At 31.5% G+C, this 19981-nt stretch overlaps 1 protein-coding gene across 2 annotated transcripts in view; it reads left to right on the plus strand.

The window, feature by feature from the left end:
- Positions 1-5892: 5892 nt before the first annotated feature.
- Positions 5893-19981, plus strand: part of LOC149528354 (uncharacterized) — a 40564-nt gene continuing 26475 nt past the window's right edge. For both annotated transcript variants that reach the window (XM_089811008.1, XM_089811006.1), the window contains exons 1-7: positions 5893-5985; positions 6111-6667; positions 14833-14907; positions 15064-15174; positions 17776-17887; positions 18808-18853; positions 18945-19016. In XM_089811008.1, the coding sequence (XP_089667134.1) occupies positions 6115-6667; positions 14833-14907; positions 15064-15174; positions 17776-17887; positions 18808-18853; positions 18945-19016 (969 nt within the window). In that variant the 5' untranslated portion in view covers positions 5893-5985; positions 6111-6114. The remainder of the gene's footprint in view (positions 5986-6110; positions 6668-14832; positions 14908-15063; positions 15175-17775; positions 17888-18807; positions 18854-18944; positions 19017-19981) is intronic.

The raw sequence follows: 19981 nt of genomic DNA on the forward strand, positions 1-19981 counted from the left end.
AAGTTATGTTTAAAGCTATAAAGAAATGTAAAGTGAGCAAATGGTCAAACTGATGTATTTTTTGTAAGTAGGGGAGGTTTGTAAGACTCAGATGAAGGAAGATTAAACTTTTGAAAGGATAATGTAGTCAGACTATGTAATTTCCTTTTAATTAATAAAATATCTTATTATCGATAAAAAATATATATATATTATGCTATTTAAATTAAAAATAATTAATAATCTAATTTGTTCACATAAGATTATATTTTAAATATCCACTTTTAATTGTTGTTTTTCTTTTCTTATTTATTTAAAAAATAATTACTTGTGATCTTCACATTAGATTATATTAAACTTTTGATTTTTTCAATTGATTTAGGTTTTAGTTTTTAAATTACTTTAAATTATATATTTTTATACTAGTTTAGTTTTTTCTTTAGAATTTTTTTTTTAGTTTCTATAGTTTATTTAGTCAATAGAATATTTGTTAGAGATGTCGCTATTTTTCATATTTTTTTTTTGTATTTTCTCTTATTAATTTTTGGTAATAATTTTTTTGATAATTTTTTGTTTAAATTTTTTTTTTCATTTTTAATAAATTGAATTTAATTGTAAAATCTTGAAATTATTAAACACTTCTCTTAAGCAATGTTCAAATTTCCTAAATATTGTAAATTATATATCTATGTTTTAATCTTTAACTTTTTTATTTTTTATTTTCATTTAAAAAAAAACTCATAGTTACATTTTTAACCATAAACATTTTCCCAAATCCTTAAGCCTAGGCTAAACCTTAATCCAAACTTTAACCATAATGTAACTACAATGTGACCTTAACTATGGCTTAAACCTTAAACATTATGTTAATCCTAACTTAATTCAGTTTTGTTTATGGATTGAAAATTGTATTCACCTACTAAAAATATAAATCCATCTATCTTAATAAATTAACCATTAACCCAACATTAAGCTTTATTGAATCATACTTAGAAATTGAACCATTACTCTAGAAATAATGAGTTTTCAATATTGTCCAAAATCTTCTCCAATAAATTAAGCTTTGAACTTAACTTTAATATTTACACATAACCAAATTGAATCATAATCTATTTGAAACATAAACAAGTTAACCCTAATCCTACACTATGTAATTAATTTTAAGAAATGTTTGTGTACTATAGCATTAATCCTAAGTGATATAAAAAATTTAAGATATATTTAAATCATAATCCTAACTCTAATCTTGGCCAACTTGAAACATGTAACCTCAAACTTAACTATAACCCTAATTAAATATTATGTTAAATTTAAAACCTAATCTAATTATAATTCTAAATTTAACCATAATCATTTTTCTTTCATTCAATTACATAAATCATTCCTATCGGCTAATCGTTGCATGTACATAAACGCGCAACTGCTAGTTAATTTTCATTTTAAAAAAACTTATATTTACATTATTTAATGTTCATTCTACATTTTTCTATCTCATCTCCTATCGACACACTTGTTGCATGTGCAAAAGCATGCGACAACTAGTTTAGCAATATTAATTTTCTTACAAGACAAAACTATCTATAAGAAAATTTGTAAGGGAATCTAATGTTATTGTATACAAAAAGAGCGGTGTTAGCAAAGCAAACAAGAGCTCAGGAGAGCTATAGTCTCGCCTTGGAGAAATATAATGCATTTTAGTAGTTGTTTGAAGAGAAGAATAAGCTGAAGAAAGTTGTCTATTACTAATTATATATTCAATATTGAACATTGTCCCTAATAAATAAATATTGAGGCGTTGTCCATGCAAAATTTTTAATTGTCTCTTCATCTATCTATATGTATTATAAAACTAATTTTTTAATAAATAATATTAAAAAATCTAATAATATTGTAAATTGATTTAATTAATTCCTTTCCAAGTTCAAAGCAAACATAGGTTTTTGTTAGCATAGAAGAGATTCTCAAAAGTATTTTTTAAAGTTAAAATATTCTCTTTGAATTAGATAGAACCCCTCAATATCAAATCACCATTGTGAAATCAACTTACCAAAATAAAAAGGTTTAGAGACCTCTTTACTCTAACCCAACAATGTTTTTTAAGAGGTAATTGTATCAATTGCATAGAAAATTAATCATTTTTAAAACAATTGTATATTATTTAAGATGTATCCAGACTCATTCATATCAATTTGTGCGTTGATAAATATTCTTCAAGTTGTGGACCTACATCCAATAGATTTGACAAGTTATTCACAATACTCATCTACTAATATTGGTAATAAAGCTCTTAATGCTTGTGAAATATTATATTTAAAATGATTAAAATATATCAACAAATTACTTATAGTTTAAAATATCAAACTTTTACAAGAGTCTTTCTTTTTTCGTTTTGTTTTAAAAGCACAATGTCTTGCTAATTTTAGGTTGAATATAAAACAAGTTAAGGCCTAAGGCAATGATCTATTCAAAAGAAGTCTTCTACATGACACTTTTACATAAAATCATAAAAGATTGCTATCAACACTTTTATATAAAAGATTTGGAATAAAAGAATATTACATATTACATATCATTATAGAAGAAAATATCTCTACGAAAGAGCAATGCAATTATCCAAGATGTTTGGATCATGGAACACCCATCTTATCAATGTATAATAACAAACACACATTCAATATCAAAATTAAAGCTCCCTTTCACCAAGCCAAATAACTTTCCAGCTCTTTTAAGCTCTTATAGAAGTAAATATAGGCTTAATGTTGAAACCAACTATGTATATATGTAAAATACTTTATCTGACATGAATTTTGTCTACTACCATATCTATTAATTAATCTAAATAAAACAACAATATATAGGAAAACTAAGCCTAAAAAACTATAGATTACTTGATAAAAATAATAGGCTCACAGTCACATCAACAAACAATATTAGCCTAACATGATGAATGTGAATTTTAGAATTCATGAGAACATAAAAGGGATTTTGAAATGGTGGGAAACTTTACAAAGCCTATGGGGAGCTAATAAAAATTTCATTTTGAAAGCATAAATGCTAATTAAGTTGGAGACCGTAGTGGTGTATGTAGCTGCCAATAAATAGTGAACTCCTTCCACGTGTTGTGATGCATGTTTGAAATCATCACTAGCTTGCATGTGTAAGTGATGAAAGGAGGAGGCTGGAAGGCAACTACCATTTGTAAATGGGCACAACTATCCTCCCACAAAAATGTATAGTTGATCAATTTGCAAAAGATCGAAAACATCATGGATTTCTTTGAAAATTTCATCTTTTGATCTTCATGATCTACATAGTTTGTAGTCGAAAATACCAAAAAATGTGGAAAAAATCACTACATTTTCATGAATCTAGGAAAAAAATTCAACTTTATTTTGTTTTTGGTACCTTTTAGTGGGAGGATAGCCTATCCCTTTGTAAATTTCAGTAACACCAAGAATGAAGCAATCAAAGTCTCAGGGAAAGTAAAAAATCATTATCCTCTGGTGAAAATGAATCATTTTCCCAAATTAGTTCTCTTTGTCTATTACGCTTTGCACTTCAAGTTTTAAATCTCCTTGATTTTTTAAAAAATAACAAGGATTATTCTTTGCAGGGAAATATCACAGAGCCATCTAAATTTGGAAATGATAATCATGACTGACACCATACATGGTTTACAGTATTAAAAAGACTTTTCAAAGTATGTTTGTGCTTTTAAGTTGTTAGTGTAGTTTTTAATTTTTCCTATTTTGCTAGGTTTTTCCTACACTTTTAATAATATCGCTTAGGTTAATAAAGCATGTCTTATTAGGTGAATAGTTGTGAGGTGTCACCTTCCTACATGTGAGCATCCATTAGCTATCTTGGGAAGATACTTTGCTATCTTTAGTCCGATAGATGGTTGCTCCTCATTGGTTGGTGTTGCCACCTCCTCCCTCTTCTGAGCCTATATAAGCATGCTACTTGGCTTGTATTTGCATCTCTTATTTTTGCATCCTCTTAATGCTATTCTGCTTCCAGCATTTGCATTACTCTCTTGGAGACTAACTCTATGATGTTATTTTGATTTTGTATCATTTGCATTCATAGTTTAGATATTTACTCTTTGCACTAGTTTTCTGGGTTATTAATCTTTTCAGATTCTAACATAAGTTGTCATTTTTAAGATAATTTTTTGAGATTTAATTGTGCTCATTCCACTTTGGTACTATGGCATAGAGTGCTCAATTAAAATGGTTAAGTTCATGATGTACTTGACTTTGGTTCGAGTACTTCTGTGTCCTAAGGAACTGTTGATAGTATAAGATGATAATTTTGAAGAAATTGTTATGAAATATCATGTATAAAATGAGGGTTTTTAATAAGTACTTTTGCCTACAACTAATATTAGTTGAAATCTATGGTATGTTGTTGGATCAGAGGAAAATATTGTAAAAACATCTTTTGAGGCATCTAGAGTTTTGAATACCTAATTTGTATAATGGTAGTACTTTGGCACTTTTATGTTGGCATTTTCAAATGAGTTTGAAGTATTTGGGCATGACTGGTTGTATCTTTAATTTATGTAAAGTTTCAAGATATCATGCTTCAGGGGCTTTCCATTTGCACCGTAAAATGGGATATGACATTTTTAGGTCTTATAATTCTTGTTCTTTGTACAGGTTTCAATTTTACCACTTACTTGATCAGGAGCTAGATCCAAGATGGATACCCTCTTGATTTCAAAGATAGAGGAGTACCCAGACTCTATGTTTCCATAGTTCAAAGTTTATGAAAAAGTTGCAGAGTTGTACAATGCTATTTTTTTCAGTTCAACAATTGATAGCGAACACATATGAGCACATGATTTTAGAAAATGAATTTGTTTTCTATGAGAAATTTTTGAAATGAGCTTAAAATGTTTTTTGCAATTTTACAAAAGATTTGAGAAAAGATATCTAGTTGAGAATATCTTTTTCAAGGAAACAGAAATATCCATCATGCAAATTTTGTACAATAAACAAAATATATTAAGGCACAGAGAACTGGTTATTTTAATAATCAATATAAAATAAATTTTTAAAAATAGAGAGTTTTAATACAACATACCCACAATAAACTGCGAGCATTTGTCCACAAAGTATTGCAAGAAAAATAGAATTATTCAAAATACTTCAATATGGAAAATCACTATTGCTGCTTCAATATAGGGAATTATTATGTCTGCTACTATAGCTCCACACTTTTTCACCTGGCAATCTTGCATTTATCCTAAATCAACCATAGTCTTTTAAATATTTGGATAAATCTTCGAAAAGAGATTGGATGAAAAGTAAAATAAATTATGTTGGAAGCTTCCACAGAGCAATCTAGAAACCCCAATGAAAGCTTCGAGACATATCAATTTTCAAAAACATTATTGGTTTTGAAATTTTTTTCTGCCGTTGGACGATTTTTTTTTGAATTTGTGGTTGTAAAAATAATTAAAACCCCAGAAAAAATGTGAACAACCAATCAAAAAAGAGAATTATTTTCTCTAAAAATTCAAAATAAAAATAGTCAGCACGAGAACACTAGAAATGTGGTTTATTTATATGTATGCACACTTTTCAATGCAAACTAATTGTAAATGGATTCACCGAAAACATTAGTATAATATAATAATAACAAACCTGGTTATCATTTATGCATATGTGATATTGAGATAAATGAATTAAAATAATAATAACCAGCTTGACCCTTATACCTCTTAGGTACAAGGGCTAGTATAAAAGACAGAAAGCACTGACTTCCAAATCGAATATCAGACATTATTGTCTAGAGATATTCTATTTTCCGCTTGAAGTACACGTAGTCTTCAGCATCTCACTAAATAAAAATAATAGAAATAAGAATTACTTTTCATAGTAATCCACCTCCCATTCATTTCACCTCACCGCAGTTTTTATATCGTAGCTTTTGTCAAGCTTGAGGGTGCGTGACCAGTAAACCCTATAGTATCAGATTGAAGATTTTCAGAGCGTGAAGGTAAGAATTTTATCTTCCTCTTAGATTGATTGATTTGTGCTGTTTCTATTGAGCTGCGTCTTGCTCGATTTGGGTTAGAATTGATAGGGACGATATTTTTTTCGTTTTGTTTTTTACAACCCTAGAAAAATGGCCGAGCCAGACTCGTGGGAAGACATGGACGCTCAAACTTCGAATCCGCCGGCTCCTTCTCGACTGAATGCGAATGCCCCCTCATTTTCATTCAATATAAATGCCCCAGCTTTTGCTCCTGTTCAAAACCCTTATTATAATAATCCACCTCCACAGGCAGCTCCCGCTGCCTTTTATCCAGTAAATCCGATGAATCGCCCACAATTTGTAAATCCAACAAATCCTGTAATAAACACTGGAAATCCTCCTGTAGGGTTTAATCCTCAATCGTTTGGCCGTAGCCCCCCATATATAGCCTCCGGTTCGCAGTCGCCTGCTTTTTATTCATCACCGCCAGCTGGCAGTCACGCTCCCGCTGGTAATATTGTTGTAGAGGAGGCTCCTGTAGTTAAAATCTCGGAAAGTGAGGGAAGGAATGATGCGAACAGTAGGCAGAGCGAGGAATTTGAGAGAGGGGAATTGAGGGGCGACGATGCACGGATGGAGGTTGACGATAAATTCGTTAAAGCCGAGGCAAAAGCTGTCTCAGCTGCCAATGGACAGACTAATGGTGCGTATAAATTATTTAAGGGAACTGGGGGCTTCGTATGCTGTTTTTCAATGAAGTTTGTAATTTTGTTGTTTATGCATTGATCACCAATCACAAATGGTATTGTTTGCTTTTATCTATCCGGAAGAAATTGTGTTATACTCCAATTTAATAAATTGATACACAATGAATGTAAAGATCTGGGGAAGTAGGTATTATGTTGATTTTCCAGTTTGGAGACTGTTTCTTTTTGGTTGACATTTAATCGAGCAATGTTTTTTACTATCTTTGCTTCATATTGGGAAAATAAGCTTGCTATAAAGGAAAAATATTCGTAGTAGCTTTTTGAGCTTCTTACTGCCATATTTGAATTTGACTGGATTCAATTCTCTTCAATGAGAATAGCACATGGTGTGCAAGGGTTCAGGGAATTGGTGTTTTGTTTTCAGTTTTTGGCATATTTTTTCCCAAATCATTAAATCCAATCGTACAACTTTTTTCTTACCATTTGCTATTTGTAGGGAGAAAAAAACTTAGCTGAAATAGTTCTGAAAAACAAAACTTGATGGGTTTTTGAGATTATCTCCGCAAGTTGTTATTTCTGAATACTTTTTGGATCTAACACTTTTTAATCCACTTTAATACTATGACATGCATTGTGCTAGGGTTTAGGAAATCAGATGTATTTTCTACCAGCAGCACATTTCTTGCTTTCTCATTGATTTCTAATTAGTATAAATTTTGTTTATGATTCGCTGCATGCTCTGAGATTATTTTTTTAATGGCAAGTTATGGGCCGAAGGCAATTTTTTTTTCCACAGAATGAAAGTTAATAACTGTCTGCAGCTTAGTTCCTTTTAATTTATTCTTATTTGCCACTTGCACTAACATTTGCTATAAATGATCTTTGTTTCCTTAATATTTGTCAGAGATTACCTTCGTTAAGCATCCAGGCTAAGTCTAATATCAAATATATAACTTATATGCCAGTTATGCATTATGAAAAGCATTCAAAGAAGAATTAGCCTTATCTGCATTCACATGTTGTTTTTATTCACCTGTTGCGACATGTCATTATTTAATCTCTGCTTACCTATCCACCATGAAAGGAGAAATCTACATATTTCTGAATGAATTGTATGACCTTAGTAACAATATAGAATGCTAATCGTGTGTTGCAGTGCTTGTTGCGATTTCTAAAAGGGTTTAATGTCATATTGGATATTTTTATGCATTTTTTGTTAATCTTCTATCTACAATGTTAGAGTGTTTTTATTTGCATCTTTTTGTTAATCCCTTCTGGATAGCTATCCTTATATTAAGCTCAACTTTAACACAATGCAGCATCTATGAGAGGTTATACAGATTATTTGCTTTTTTAACTTTTATTAAAGCCACCATATTCAGTGCTTACTGTTATTTGCAGTCCCCTTTTTACTCTGTCCAAGGAGTTTATTTAATTCCTTGATTTCCTTTCATATTGCTTCTCTTTCATATGATTGTGCATAGAGATTTTAAATTTTGTTACACGCAGGCCTTAATCTGGATGAGGATAGAGGAACCAGAGTTTTAATAGACGGTGTCCTCAGCGTTAATTTTTCATTGAATTTCTGAGAACAAATTTATTCAAACATTTTGCTAATTGAAATTAAGAAACATACCATTAAGAGAAAGATTATAACATATCATTTGTTTATATTCAGTTCTGAAAATAATTACATAACCACATTGGCACGTTGCTATAATATTCTGCTAAATTTCTACCACTCTTAAGTTTACAGCTACCCACTTTCAACAATTATAGTAATTTGCGCCTTGGAGGTTTGTACAAAATCCTCTTTCCACATATAGTGTAAAAATATTTATATGCAAACTGGGGCCTTCTGGCCCTACTGTCCTCTACCTGGTAGTTACTAAGGGAAATCTAGTGGTGCCCTGCATCTAGAGCCGATTGACCAAAACTAAAAAACAAAACCCTACCATCCGCAGAAACATATACTACTATAACAGTCTAAGTAATACAAAATGCAAAGCTTCTTAAAATGCTATGCTAGGTTCACCCTATACCTGGAAAGCTATAAGTAACATAATATAAGGAAAGTTCTGAAAATTGGGTTTGCCTAAATTTTAGCAATTTTCTTTTTAACTCACTGGTTTCCAATCAGAATAAATTTTGTTTATGATTCTCCACACGCTTGGACGAGTAGATTTGCAAATCTCAGAAAATTTGTGCCATGTTTTTGAGGCGATATAAATATAAAAATGTATTGTCCCCTTGTTAAATTTGCCTGAATCTCTTTATGAATGATGATCCTTAACTCAATAATTGTAGCATAATTGATTAGAAGTATGAATTTAACTCAGAAACTACAGCTTGATGATTTATTAAATAATGTATACTTAGTCCTTAACTCAATAATTGTAGCATAATTGATTAGAAGTATGAATTTAACTTAGAAACTACAGCTTGATGATTTATTAAATAATGTATACTTAGTTCTTATAATATTTGTAGAAAATATAGAACTTGTCCTCTTATTTCTTGTATCATTCTTACCCTGATATGCAGTGATTATCTTCAATAAAATATCAATGAAAATTTCTCTTAAGCCTGCCTAAATGAGGTCTTTCATCCACTAACTTGGATGTTAGAATTAAGGTGTTTCGTTCTTACTTCTGGGCTAGAGGATTTCATATTCAGGTGATTAGAAACTTGACTCATATTCAACAAGGGAAAATGTTATTAAAAAATATCTGGGCCCAAACAATGTCACCTTCTCATTGGTTATTCTTAGTTATGTACATTGTTTTGTTAACAGGCAACAGTTAATATTTCATATCAGTTTCATTATTACTAATTCTTAAAGAAATAATAGACATCCCTAATCTTCAGCGCTGCATGCTTAGTAGATTCCAATTATTCTAGGACAGCTATTACCGAGCATTGCGAGATAGTTTTTATTTAATTGTAAATTGAGGGCATTACAGTCTGCCCTTCTTGAGATTTGGTTATCCTTAAGCAATTCACAACTGTAGAACCTTTATCCACATCATGTCGAGACAACATAACATGGATTCATGTTCATCAGTCCTGGGCACTGCAACAAATAAATAATCTTCTTTAACAATAATACTGTCTAATCGTACTTTCTGGATCACTAATTTGTAAGCATCAATGTCATGAGCAAATTGCCTCTTTTTGTTGAAGTTCACCTTTACATCTGCTAATCATGAGACCTCATGATGTGATGAAGGGCCACACCACCCTTACCAACTCATAGCCAAAGACAACAACACTACATAGAGCCAAAGAGAGAGTAAAAGTGCTTGACAAAACGTGGATTGATGATAATTGAGGATGTTGACAATGCTTTCAAATACGAAAAAATATTTTTACAACTTTCTTGAAAGAGATCACTAGAGTTCTTATAATATGAAGCTATTACAACACCCCTTAGATGTAGCCCAACAATAACACAAGAACAACTTGAGAATGCAAGAGAAAATGTTGAATCTTATTTGACATATATATTCCACCACCTCTACAATTATTAGCCGAGTTGGCTTTCAAATATGCAAACTAGAGCTTACAAGCTTACAACTTCCTAAGGATGTGATCCTTTCTTCACGAGGACCTTACAACGCTCCAAACAACCTAACCACTCCAACAACTCCCACAACTCCAACTACCAACAACCTCTAAAATGATGTGACAAAACCTTTACATAGGGGCTCAATTACAACAAATATCCAAGATTGAATTGAAATCAAGGGCCAAGATTAAATCACATAAGCCTTAATTAGGGTTTCCATAACCATAGCTACAAATATTAAATGCTTACCCAGTTACAATTAAGCACCACCAAATTACATTGCTTGCATGGACCAATAAGGAAATAGATTAAGCTTAACCACTAGACAAGGTGCAAGGACCTTGTGACAAATATTAAATGGATGATGTAATTTAATAAATGCCTACAACATTATGTTAAATAAGTTACTTTTCGCAAACTTCTAAAATGCCTCCTCTGCGCCTTGATAAACAAAAAGTTATGAAGAGCAGTTTTACGACTTTTCCCACTTTTTTTTCCTTCTTGCATTTTCGTAATATTTCTCTCCTCATTTATTTATTTATTTTTGGTGATGCAAGGTTGCTCTTACACCTTGGATGCTCCAGCATCATGATGTCCCGACAGAAAATAGTTTAAAATAGTGTACGAGCCCAAACTTCACTACATACTCAGTGCTCTTTTTCATGTGATACTACTTAACCTAGTAGATGAAAAAATCTCCTTTGTATCTGCTGGTGTTAATCTGCCGGAGATAATACTATTAATTGAAATATTTGGACATAGCTGTCATTTTGTTTTCCTTGTTTAGAAATAAAGAATTTTTAGTGGGAAACCTTGTTGCATCTTTCCCAGACAAAGATGGAAGATGCTTCTTGAACTGCCTTTATGACATTGCAAAAGGGTGGGAAAATATGGCAGTATGAGTAACAGTACTGTGATGTGCAGCAGCTTTCACAATGACCCATATCTTATGGACGTCACCTCTGAAATCACAAGCATCCATGTTAAGATGATGATATTTCTTTAAGAGGTCCCTTTTCATCCATACCTCATATGGTAGACATTTTCTGTTGTGCTAATGTGATCATATTCAAAGTGTACCATACATTGTTAATAATACACATTGTTCGGTTTAAATATCCGTTTACACTTCATTTTTTTTACGAGACACGAGTAAAATAAGACTAGTTACAATGCAATGATATAAATGAGAGTTATTTGTGGCATTAGAAATTGTATTTATATCATACTAGAGTGAATGTGGAGTTAACATTCGACCAAGTAGCAGGAATCCCAGATGAGTGTTAAATATTTCAGGCTGCATATTTTAAATGTACTGTCACATTCATATGGAGTTCCTAAGTGTTAGTAATAGTTTGATTTTTTATCACTTGGATTTAATATCTAGTGTATAAAGTTGAGTTTTTTTGCTTCAGCATGATATGCTTAGACATAAATGTTCTATATTCCATTCATGTAAAATTTACAAAATGCTTGTGTTAGATTGCCATATATCAAGGAAATTATATAATAAAATTTAGCAAAAGACTTGATATTAACTTTTTTGCAAAGTAATTTGATGTATTTGATAATTAAGGATATATTTTATTAGTTCTCAATTTTTAGGTTTACAGCTTAAGGAGTTCCTATTGTTGAAATTTACTTGTCACTTAAAGAAGTATCATGTCTTTTAATTTTATTGAGCTTGTGCTCCTTAATTTTACATACAAATAGAAAATTTCAAAATAGCATTGCAACTCTTAATTTGTATCTCCCAGGTATACAATATTAACCTTAGCAAGGGTTTGGGAAGTACATTATTTTTTGCTTATGAAAATTCATTATTGTTCATGAGATGTCTTATTGTTGTGTGCTAAAATGTTGACACACTTCTATGAGTCATTATATCCAAGATTGCTAAAAAATGAGATCTCAAATGGCGACTCATAGCTCTCTATTCATGGAGTGCAAAGGTCTGTAATGGAGGCCTTTAGTTTGACCTAGTTTGTGCCCATTCAATTACACCATAAATGAGAGATTCAAAGATCAAAATATGCATGCAAATGAAGATGCAAGCTAATTTAAATGATAACAATGCAAAGCAATGCAAAAAAGGAGATGTAATCTATGAAAGGAAATAACAATGCAAGATTAATCTATGAAAGCAAATATGACACCAATCTAGCATGAAAATGCAAGGATGAAACATGATGATGGAAGCCATGGATGCAAGAGAGAAGAAGACAAGAAGAGAGAAGTTGCAATGAAGCACCAATGTCCAAACCCTAAGGCTCAAACCTTAATGTTCAAACTCCTCCAAAATCGCTCTCCAAACATGCAACATAACAATGCTATAGCCACTAACCTCTATCCAAATGAGAAGGAGAGGGCTCTTTATATAGTCAATTGTGGAGGTGGGAGGCTTCTCACAACCAATATGGGATAATAAGGCTTGAACCGTGTGAGACAAAATTCTACCAATGAGAAAAGAGGGGTGTTTGACAAGAAAGTGGAAAGAGGAATCCCACTTAGAAATATGTGCATTTAAGTGTAGAGAAAAAATAATTATTTATTTATTTATATTTAATTTATTTCCTTTTTTTTCATCGTAAGGAGAGATTTAGTGAGGATTTTATTTAATTAAAAGGGAGCAAGTTCTTTTAATTAAATAGGAGCTATTTTATTTAATTAAAAGAGAAATTTTCTTTTAATTAAATAAGATTTAGAATAAGATGATCAAATTTTAGGAAATATTGAAATAATTAAATTAATTACGATTTGATCAAGGAAAGTGATTTGAATTGATTTAATAAAATATTGCAATGCATTGACTCAGGAAATTGATAAATTGACGAATGGGGGCCCATAGTCTAGGCGATCATTTTAGGCTGCTTACAACTGTAAACTTGTATGGTTTACTGTTTGAGTCACTTTTATTAATTAGTTGTTGTCTGTATTATATAAAAGACAATACTAAGGTAATTTTGCCAACTTCATTGTTTTGTTGGTTTGTCTCTTTTGATCAAAGTAATGAGAATCAGAATCGGATCGAAATCGGTAAGGCTGAATCGTATTGTGAATCGGCCATGAATCGGCTTTGAATCAGCAAATTAAAAAAATCCTTTAAATTTAGAGATTTTAACAATTTAAAATTTATTTCATGCACCTTTTATTGAATATAACTTAAACACACTATAACATCATCAAATAGAAGTTAACATACATAAACATGAAACATAAATGATAAATCCATCGCATATGTAACTATGTTACACGTAAAATGTAAATTTTAGGTTGTAGCTGAAGTAAATAGAAATCATATGATCATAATGATTCAAAGTTGAAACACACAAAGATCTTTGCTCTGAATGATTCCATAAATGGCACTTTTGAAATATTAGATGCACAATAAATTACTTGACATTCTTATTACTTTGCTGATGCAGCAGGTTTGACTTTTATCGCTGCATAGACATATACACACAAAAGCTTGAGTCTTTTTATTGCTGTTGATCAAACTTTGGGTGATTTTATTGTTTTCGCTGACTACTTCTTAACTTTTATTGCCACATCCTTAGATTTATCAGGTTCTATGTGTATGTCTCTGCTGACGTAAACAGAAATCATATGATCATAATGATTCAAAGTTGAAACACACAAAGATCCATGCTCTGAATGGTTCCATAAATGGCAATTTTGAAATATTAGATACACAATAAATTACTCAACATTCTTATTACTTTGTTGATGTAGCAGGATTGACTTTTATTGCTGCATAGGCATATACACACAACAGCTCGAATCTTTTTATTGCTATTGATCAAACCTGGGAGATTTTATTGTTCTTGCTGATTACTTCTCAACTTTTATTGCCACATCCTTAGATTTATCAGGTTCTCTGTGTGTGTCGCTGCTTGTATATTGAATTGTTCATACTAATCATTGAGTATCTTACTAATTTCATCCTCTTATTTTATTCCATATTAATAGTGCAAAACTGGTTGTTGTACATGGCATGATGTGTATCTAGTATTACGTTTTTCCACTAATACTTCATGATATGCCGACTAGAATATTTGTCTTGCTACAATATTTTTCTTGTGTACATTATATCCTTCAACGCTTCTTTAATACTGGGCAATATTCCATCACTCATATGCTTACAAAAAGAATGCAATACATATATCTTCAGCGCTGCATTTATTAGTTATGAGTCTCCAGCGATGAAGTTCCTGTTCTGGATCTGGTAAGTAAAGTATATATAGTATTAGTAATATACAGTGTTCTGATTATTTTCTACTGTAAGACCTTTGAAAATATGGTTTGCATTATTGTCTTTAATTGCTTAAAGATAAGATAAACTGGACTAAGTATTGCTTGAGTTCCATTTATTATTAAGTTTAATGCAATATATATATATATATTTGATAGTGCATTGTGCACACTTCCACAACATAGATTATTAACATTAAATTTTGAAGGTTATGAGGTGCCGTTTGTCTTCTACATGTATAATCTATTTCATTGTTTGGTCTATAAGGTTACGAGGTTGCTATATTCATTGGATAAACTATATTCTGATGAATGCTGTTACTTTTCACTTTGAAATTACAGGGTATGAGGATCGGGTGGCATCTGATTTGCAATCCTTGAAACTAAAGGAGGAAGTGAAACAAGAAGCTACTCAAGGTAATTTATGACGGTTTTTGCAAATTGCTTCGTTGATTAAAATGACATTATTGTTTCTTTTAATGGAGAACTCATATTAAAGTAAATTTTGGAAGACTCTCCGACTGGCCCATTTTTTAATTAAGAATTGGTTCATTCTTTATGTCCTTTATACAGAAATGAGCATCAGCAAAGGAGATCTGGATGTAGCAAATGTCCAGGATTTTGAAGAACCAGAAGAGTTGGAAAAGAAGCAGCACATGAATGTTGTTTTCATTGGTCATGTTGGTGGGTGGTCTATTTCCAGTACATAAGATTTTGTTTTGTAGGTTTCTCCTGTTTAAGTTTTTTTCATTGTGAACTACTACAAATATATCGTGCATGGATAATTGTAGTAGATTATTTGCAATCCATGTGATTTGGACAACACATTCAAACAAATGCAATATGGTGGAACTTCTTGGTTCGATATTTTAAAATGTTTTCGGGCGTTAGAGACTTGATTATTTTTCAAGTTTTGAAGTGTTTCTAGTTAGTCGATTTCAATCAGAAGACCAGTTAATTTGTGAGTTTCTCCCTCAATTTATTTGAAAAAAAGTCAAATCGCCCATGAAAATGATTTCAGGTAAGTCATTGGTTCATTTTAAGGTACTGGGATTGCAGGTATGCAAACTTGGCGCTTTTTGTTTTGGAGCTGGGTATGCATATATATATATACATATATAAATATATCATCTCCCAGCCCTTGAGACATGTCTCCAGTACTGAAAATGTCCTGATGCGCATGGTTTTTTTGGCCCATCTCTGAAGTCTCCTGACAAAAAATTGATGTTTCCTACCAAAAAACCGAAACGTTTTAAAATGCAGAAAAAAGGCCAAGAAATAAAATAAGCTTACGTAGTGTTTCATGCTAACATTTTGGGTGATACAAAAATCTGATTGAAGCCATAGTGATCAGATCTACTGATAACATATGTCTGATTTATGTCGGATTTTATTTAGTGCATGTCTGACAAATTTTTTTTTGGGATGTATGTCTGATTTCATGTCAGTGTAATGGTTTAAAGAAAAAATTCTTTTACTATTTACTGTTGTATGACTGATTTATGATTCTTGTTATCAAATTATATTAAAAAATGGCATCTCAAAGTACCTGTCTCCTATTTTGAAAATTAGCTGTACCAGTATTGGTATCCGTCTCTGTCGTCCTTCAGAACCCATCTTGTGGTGACTATGATACACACACACACACATAGATATAGATAGATAGATTGGCGTGTTTGTGTATGATATATTGGGGACTTATACAGCTGAGAGTGGTGGTATGGCTTTGCATTATTGAAAAACAAAGCATGTTTTATTTGTCAGTGCCTTTTAAACATCCACAGAAAGGGGATCAAGGTTTTAATCTAAGTTGCTGGTTGGGGTTCAGCTTCAGATTTGGGTTTGAGAACCTGGTGTTCCAGTATGGCAAAATTTTGTAATCAGGTTTGGGTTTGAAATCAGATAGGCAGCAGGGAAAAAGTATGGGGAAGAAAACCCCCGGTCTTGCCTGAGATGCTAGCATCCTGTATACTAGGTAATACAAATGCCCCATTTGTATTTTATTAAATAACTTATTAAAATTGTATTTATATATTAATAATTACATCTACTAAATAATATATTCAATAAAATGGGGCTTTCGATTATGTATTTCTCCAACAACGCTTACAGAATATAAATGTAACACAACTTGTTAATATATATTTGATGTCTTACAGAATAAAGTTGTAACCCATATCTTACAGAATACAACAAGGTTGCATGGGTACTCATACCCACATCCCTGGTACTCGTACCCACGTACAGTACCGGATACACATATCCCAAGTTCCAGGTACACGTATCCCAAGTACTGGGTACTCGGTGGAGAGCATCATAGCTAAGGACCTTGATTAAGATTTCTGATTATTTTGTTGATTTTTATTTGCGTATCAGCTTGTTGTTTACAAGCTTAATTCAATATCTAATTAGTTTGAAACTTTGATAGAATATTGATCAACAATAAACTTTCACTGTTCAAGTCAGAAATTTATCATTTGCAATATGTCATTGTCATATGATTTATGATCTTCTTGTTCATGTTTAAAGTCGGCCTTCTCTGTTATGCATCTAAACATTTTTCATATATTATTATTACAAATATTTAGCAAATATGAAACTGAAAACAGTACATTGCATCTGCAAACTTTATCACTGTTCTTATTTTGAAAAACCATTGTCATGATTTATAATTTTAGATTTTTTATAAATATAAAAGTATAATTAAAAATAAAGTTTGACATACCCAAGTACCTTGGTCCCCTATTATGAAAAATAGTGGTACCCGTATTGTACCAGTACCCTAAGTACCCCTGTCCCCATGCAACCTTGGATTAAAATGGGGTTTTTGATAAAACAAATGGAAAACACTATTCAGAGGTCCTTGTTTTGAATAATGCAACATCAAAACGGTGTTTACAAAATGCTTCCTGTGATAAAATGGCAAAGCAAAACAGTAATGATACCAGAAAAATAAAGCAAAATGGTAAATGGCAACTATACCCATAGCCTAAGGCAGCATACCTCAACTTAAACCAATACCTACCTGTATCCGGTCATAGAGCACCTGAACCCAGCAATGTAGCATACATGCACACACACACTTCCAACTGGATCTTGACTGGGGTCAAACTGGACCTAGGTCCTGGGGTTTTAAGTGTTAAAATGTTAACAGAGGATTTCACAGTTAATGAATTTGATGGACTGTATCTTGTGTTTTGGTTTCCATCAGTTTATGAGACCTATACTGATTTTTTTTGTTGAAATCAAGGACTTGATAATGCTATTGTTGAACTTTCTGGACAGATGCGGGCAAATCAACAATTGGTGGGCAGATATTGTTCTTGAGTAATATGGTGGATGAGAGAACAATTCAAAAATATGAGAAGGAAGCGAAGGAAAAGCATCGAGAAAGTTGGTGAGTAATTTGATTTGTAGTTTCTGTTTCTGAAGGTTTTCTATGTTTGTCTTCAATAAAATGCTGAACTTATAATTAAGTAACCTGGGAAAATGTTGGTTCAAAATTTTCATGCATAATTCAGAAGATTTATGATTTAATCTTCTGTTCTGCTTTGCTTGCTACTTTTAAATCTCATCGATTGTCAAAAAATTGAAGCTACACAATGCAAGTAATGTGTAGCTTTCTTTATAAGAATCTAACAGATAATTCTCACAATCCCGTTTTAGTATATTCTTAAATTTAAAAAAAAACCTTTAGACACTTAGAAGTATTGACTGCAATTTTGTTATGAAACAAAGATCCCCCTGAGCTGTACCATAATCGACTGTCATGGGAATTCATGTATAAATTTTTATGTTCAAAGGGAAGAGATCTTCCTGAATAGACTAATTAAGAAAAATTAAAATAGTTTGTAGAGTGTTACACAATCATTTTGATTAAATCAAAATGGATTTTTATCACATAACGAAGTTTAACATGGAGAGAGTGGTGGGAGGGAGTTCTGCTTGTAATGAAATAACATTTGAAGTATGACATGAATTTTGTAGTAACTGTAGTTGGAATTTTAAGCCAGTATACTTATGAGATTGGTCTTTTCACGTCAAGGTGAATTACTTTCATTCACTCATTATGATAAATTGGGGTACAAAATGGATTCTTTAGTAACCGCAATTGAGATTTTAAGAAGTATGTTCAATGTGAAAAGTCTTCTCATTTAATGGGGGATATTATTTTGTCACTCTTTCATTGGTAAATTGGTTTTGTATTTATTATTTTTCTATGTTTCAAGGTATGCTAAAATGCAAGTTTTGTTAAGTAAATCTTTTAGGAGCACTATTGGTTAACATTGGCATTCTTATTGCACTGGGCGTTGTCAGGTATATGGCATATATTATGGATACAAATGAGGAAGAGCGTGCAAAGGTAAACTGGCATCTCTGAGTTTGGCTAGGAGGAATTTCCCTAAGTTTATCATTGAAATCTTAAATTACATGGTTGATGTTTTGGTCAATAGGGCAAGACTGTGGAGGTTGGTAGAGCTCATTTTGAAACTGAAAAGACAAGGTTCACAATTCTTGATGCCCCGGTAAGAAACTTTTGTCCCTTTTTAATGCTCTATATCATCCACAGTAGTATTAGAGAGCAGTGCATTGTAGAACTGTGGAATGTTTAACATGCTCTGTATGACTAATTTATATTATGGATACGACAGCCTTAAGATTTGCTTAAACATATTACCCACTTAAGAAGGGTCACTTACAATATGAAATTATTTTCAAGAATTTACAATGATAAAGTGGGGTAATATAATAAACACTTTCAGAATTTACATTATGATGTTCAATCATCTTCTTTCTACCCTTAGGTTGGCACATTATTGTTTAGTTCCAAACTCTGGGTTCAACATATGGTTATTCTTATTAACAGGCTTATCAATATTTTTTATATTCTTGTTTCAATTCTATGCACAATTTTCAATATTCATTATTGTCATGACCCCTCCCTGAATGAGACCCAACAATTATACATTATCAGAAATATTAAAATACAATGGGTTATGTTATTAATATGATTAAAATATAATTAAATAATGGAGTGTCTCTAATTAGAGATTATTCTAGCAGATTTTAACATAAAAAAGACTGAAGAATTTACAGTACAGTTTTCAATCATCTTCTTTCTATCCTTCGGTTGACACATTATTGTTTAGCCCCAAACTTTGGGTTCAACATATGGTCATTCTTATTGACAGGCTTATTGATATTTTTCAATTTCTTGTTTCGATTCTATGCATAATTTTCAATGTTTGTTATTGTCATGACCCCTCCCTCAATGAGACCCAACAATTATACATGATCAGAAATATTAAAATACAATGGATTATGTTATTAATATGATTAAAATATAATTAAATAATGGAGTGTCTCTATAGAGATATGAGATAATTATTAAATATCCCTCAAGGGTATATACATATACCTAATAGATATATGAGATAATTTATTAGATACCCTTTTGGTTGACACATTATTGTTTAGCCCCAAACTCTGG

Source organism: Cupressus sempervirens, chromosome 11 (assembly GCF_028749045.1).
Source record: "Cupressus sempervirens isolate cs-2001-9-10 chromosome 11, ASM2874904v1, whole genome shotgun sequence".
Lineage (NCBI taxonomy): Eukaryota > Viridiplantae > Streptophyta > Pinopsida > Cupressales > Cupressaceae > Cupressus > Cupressus sempervirens.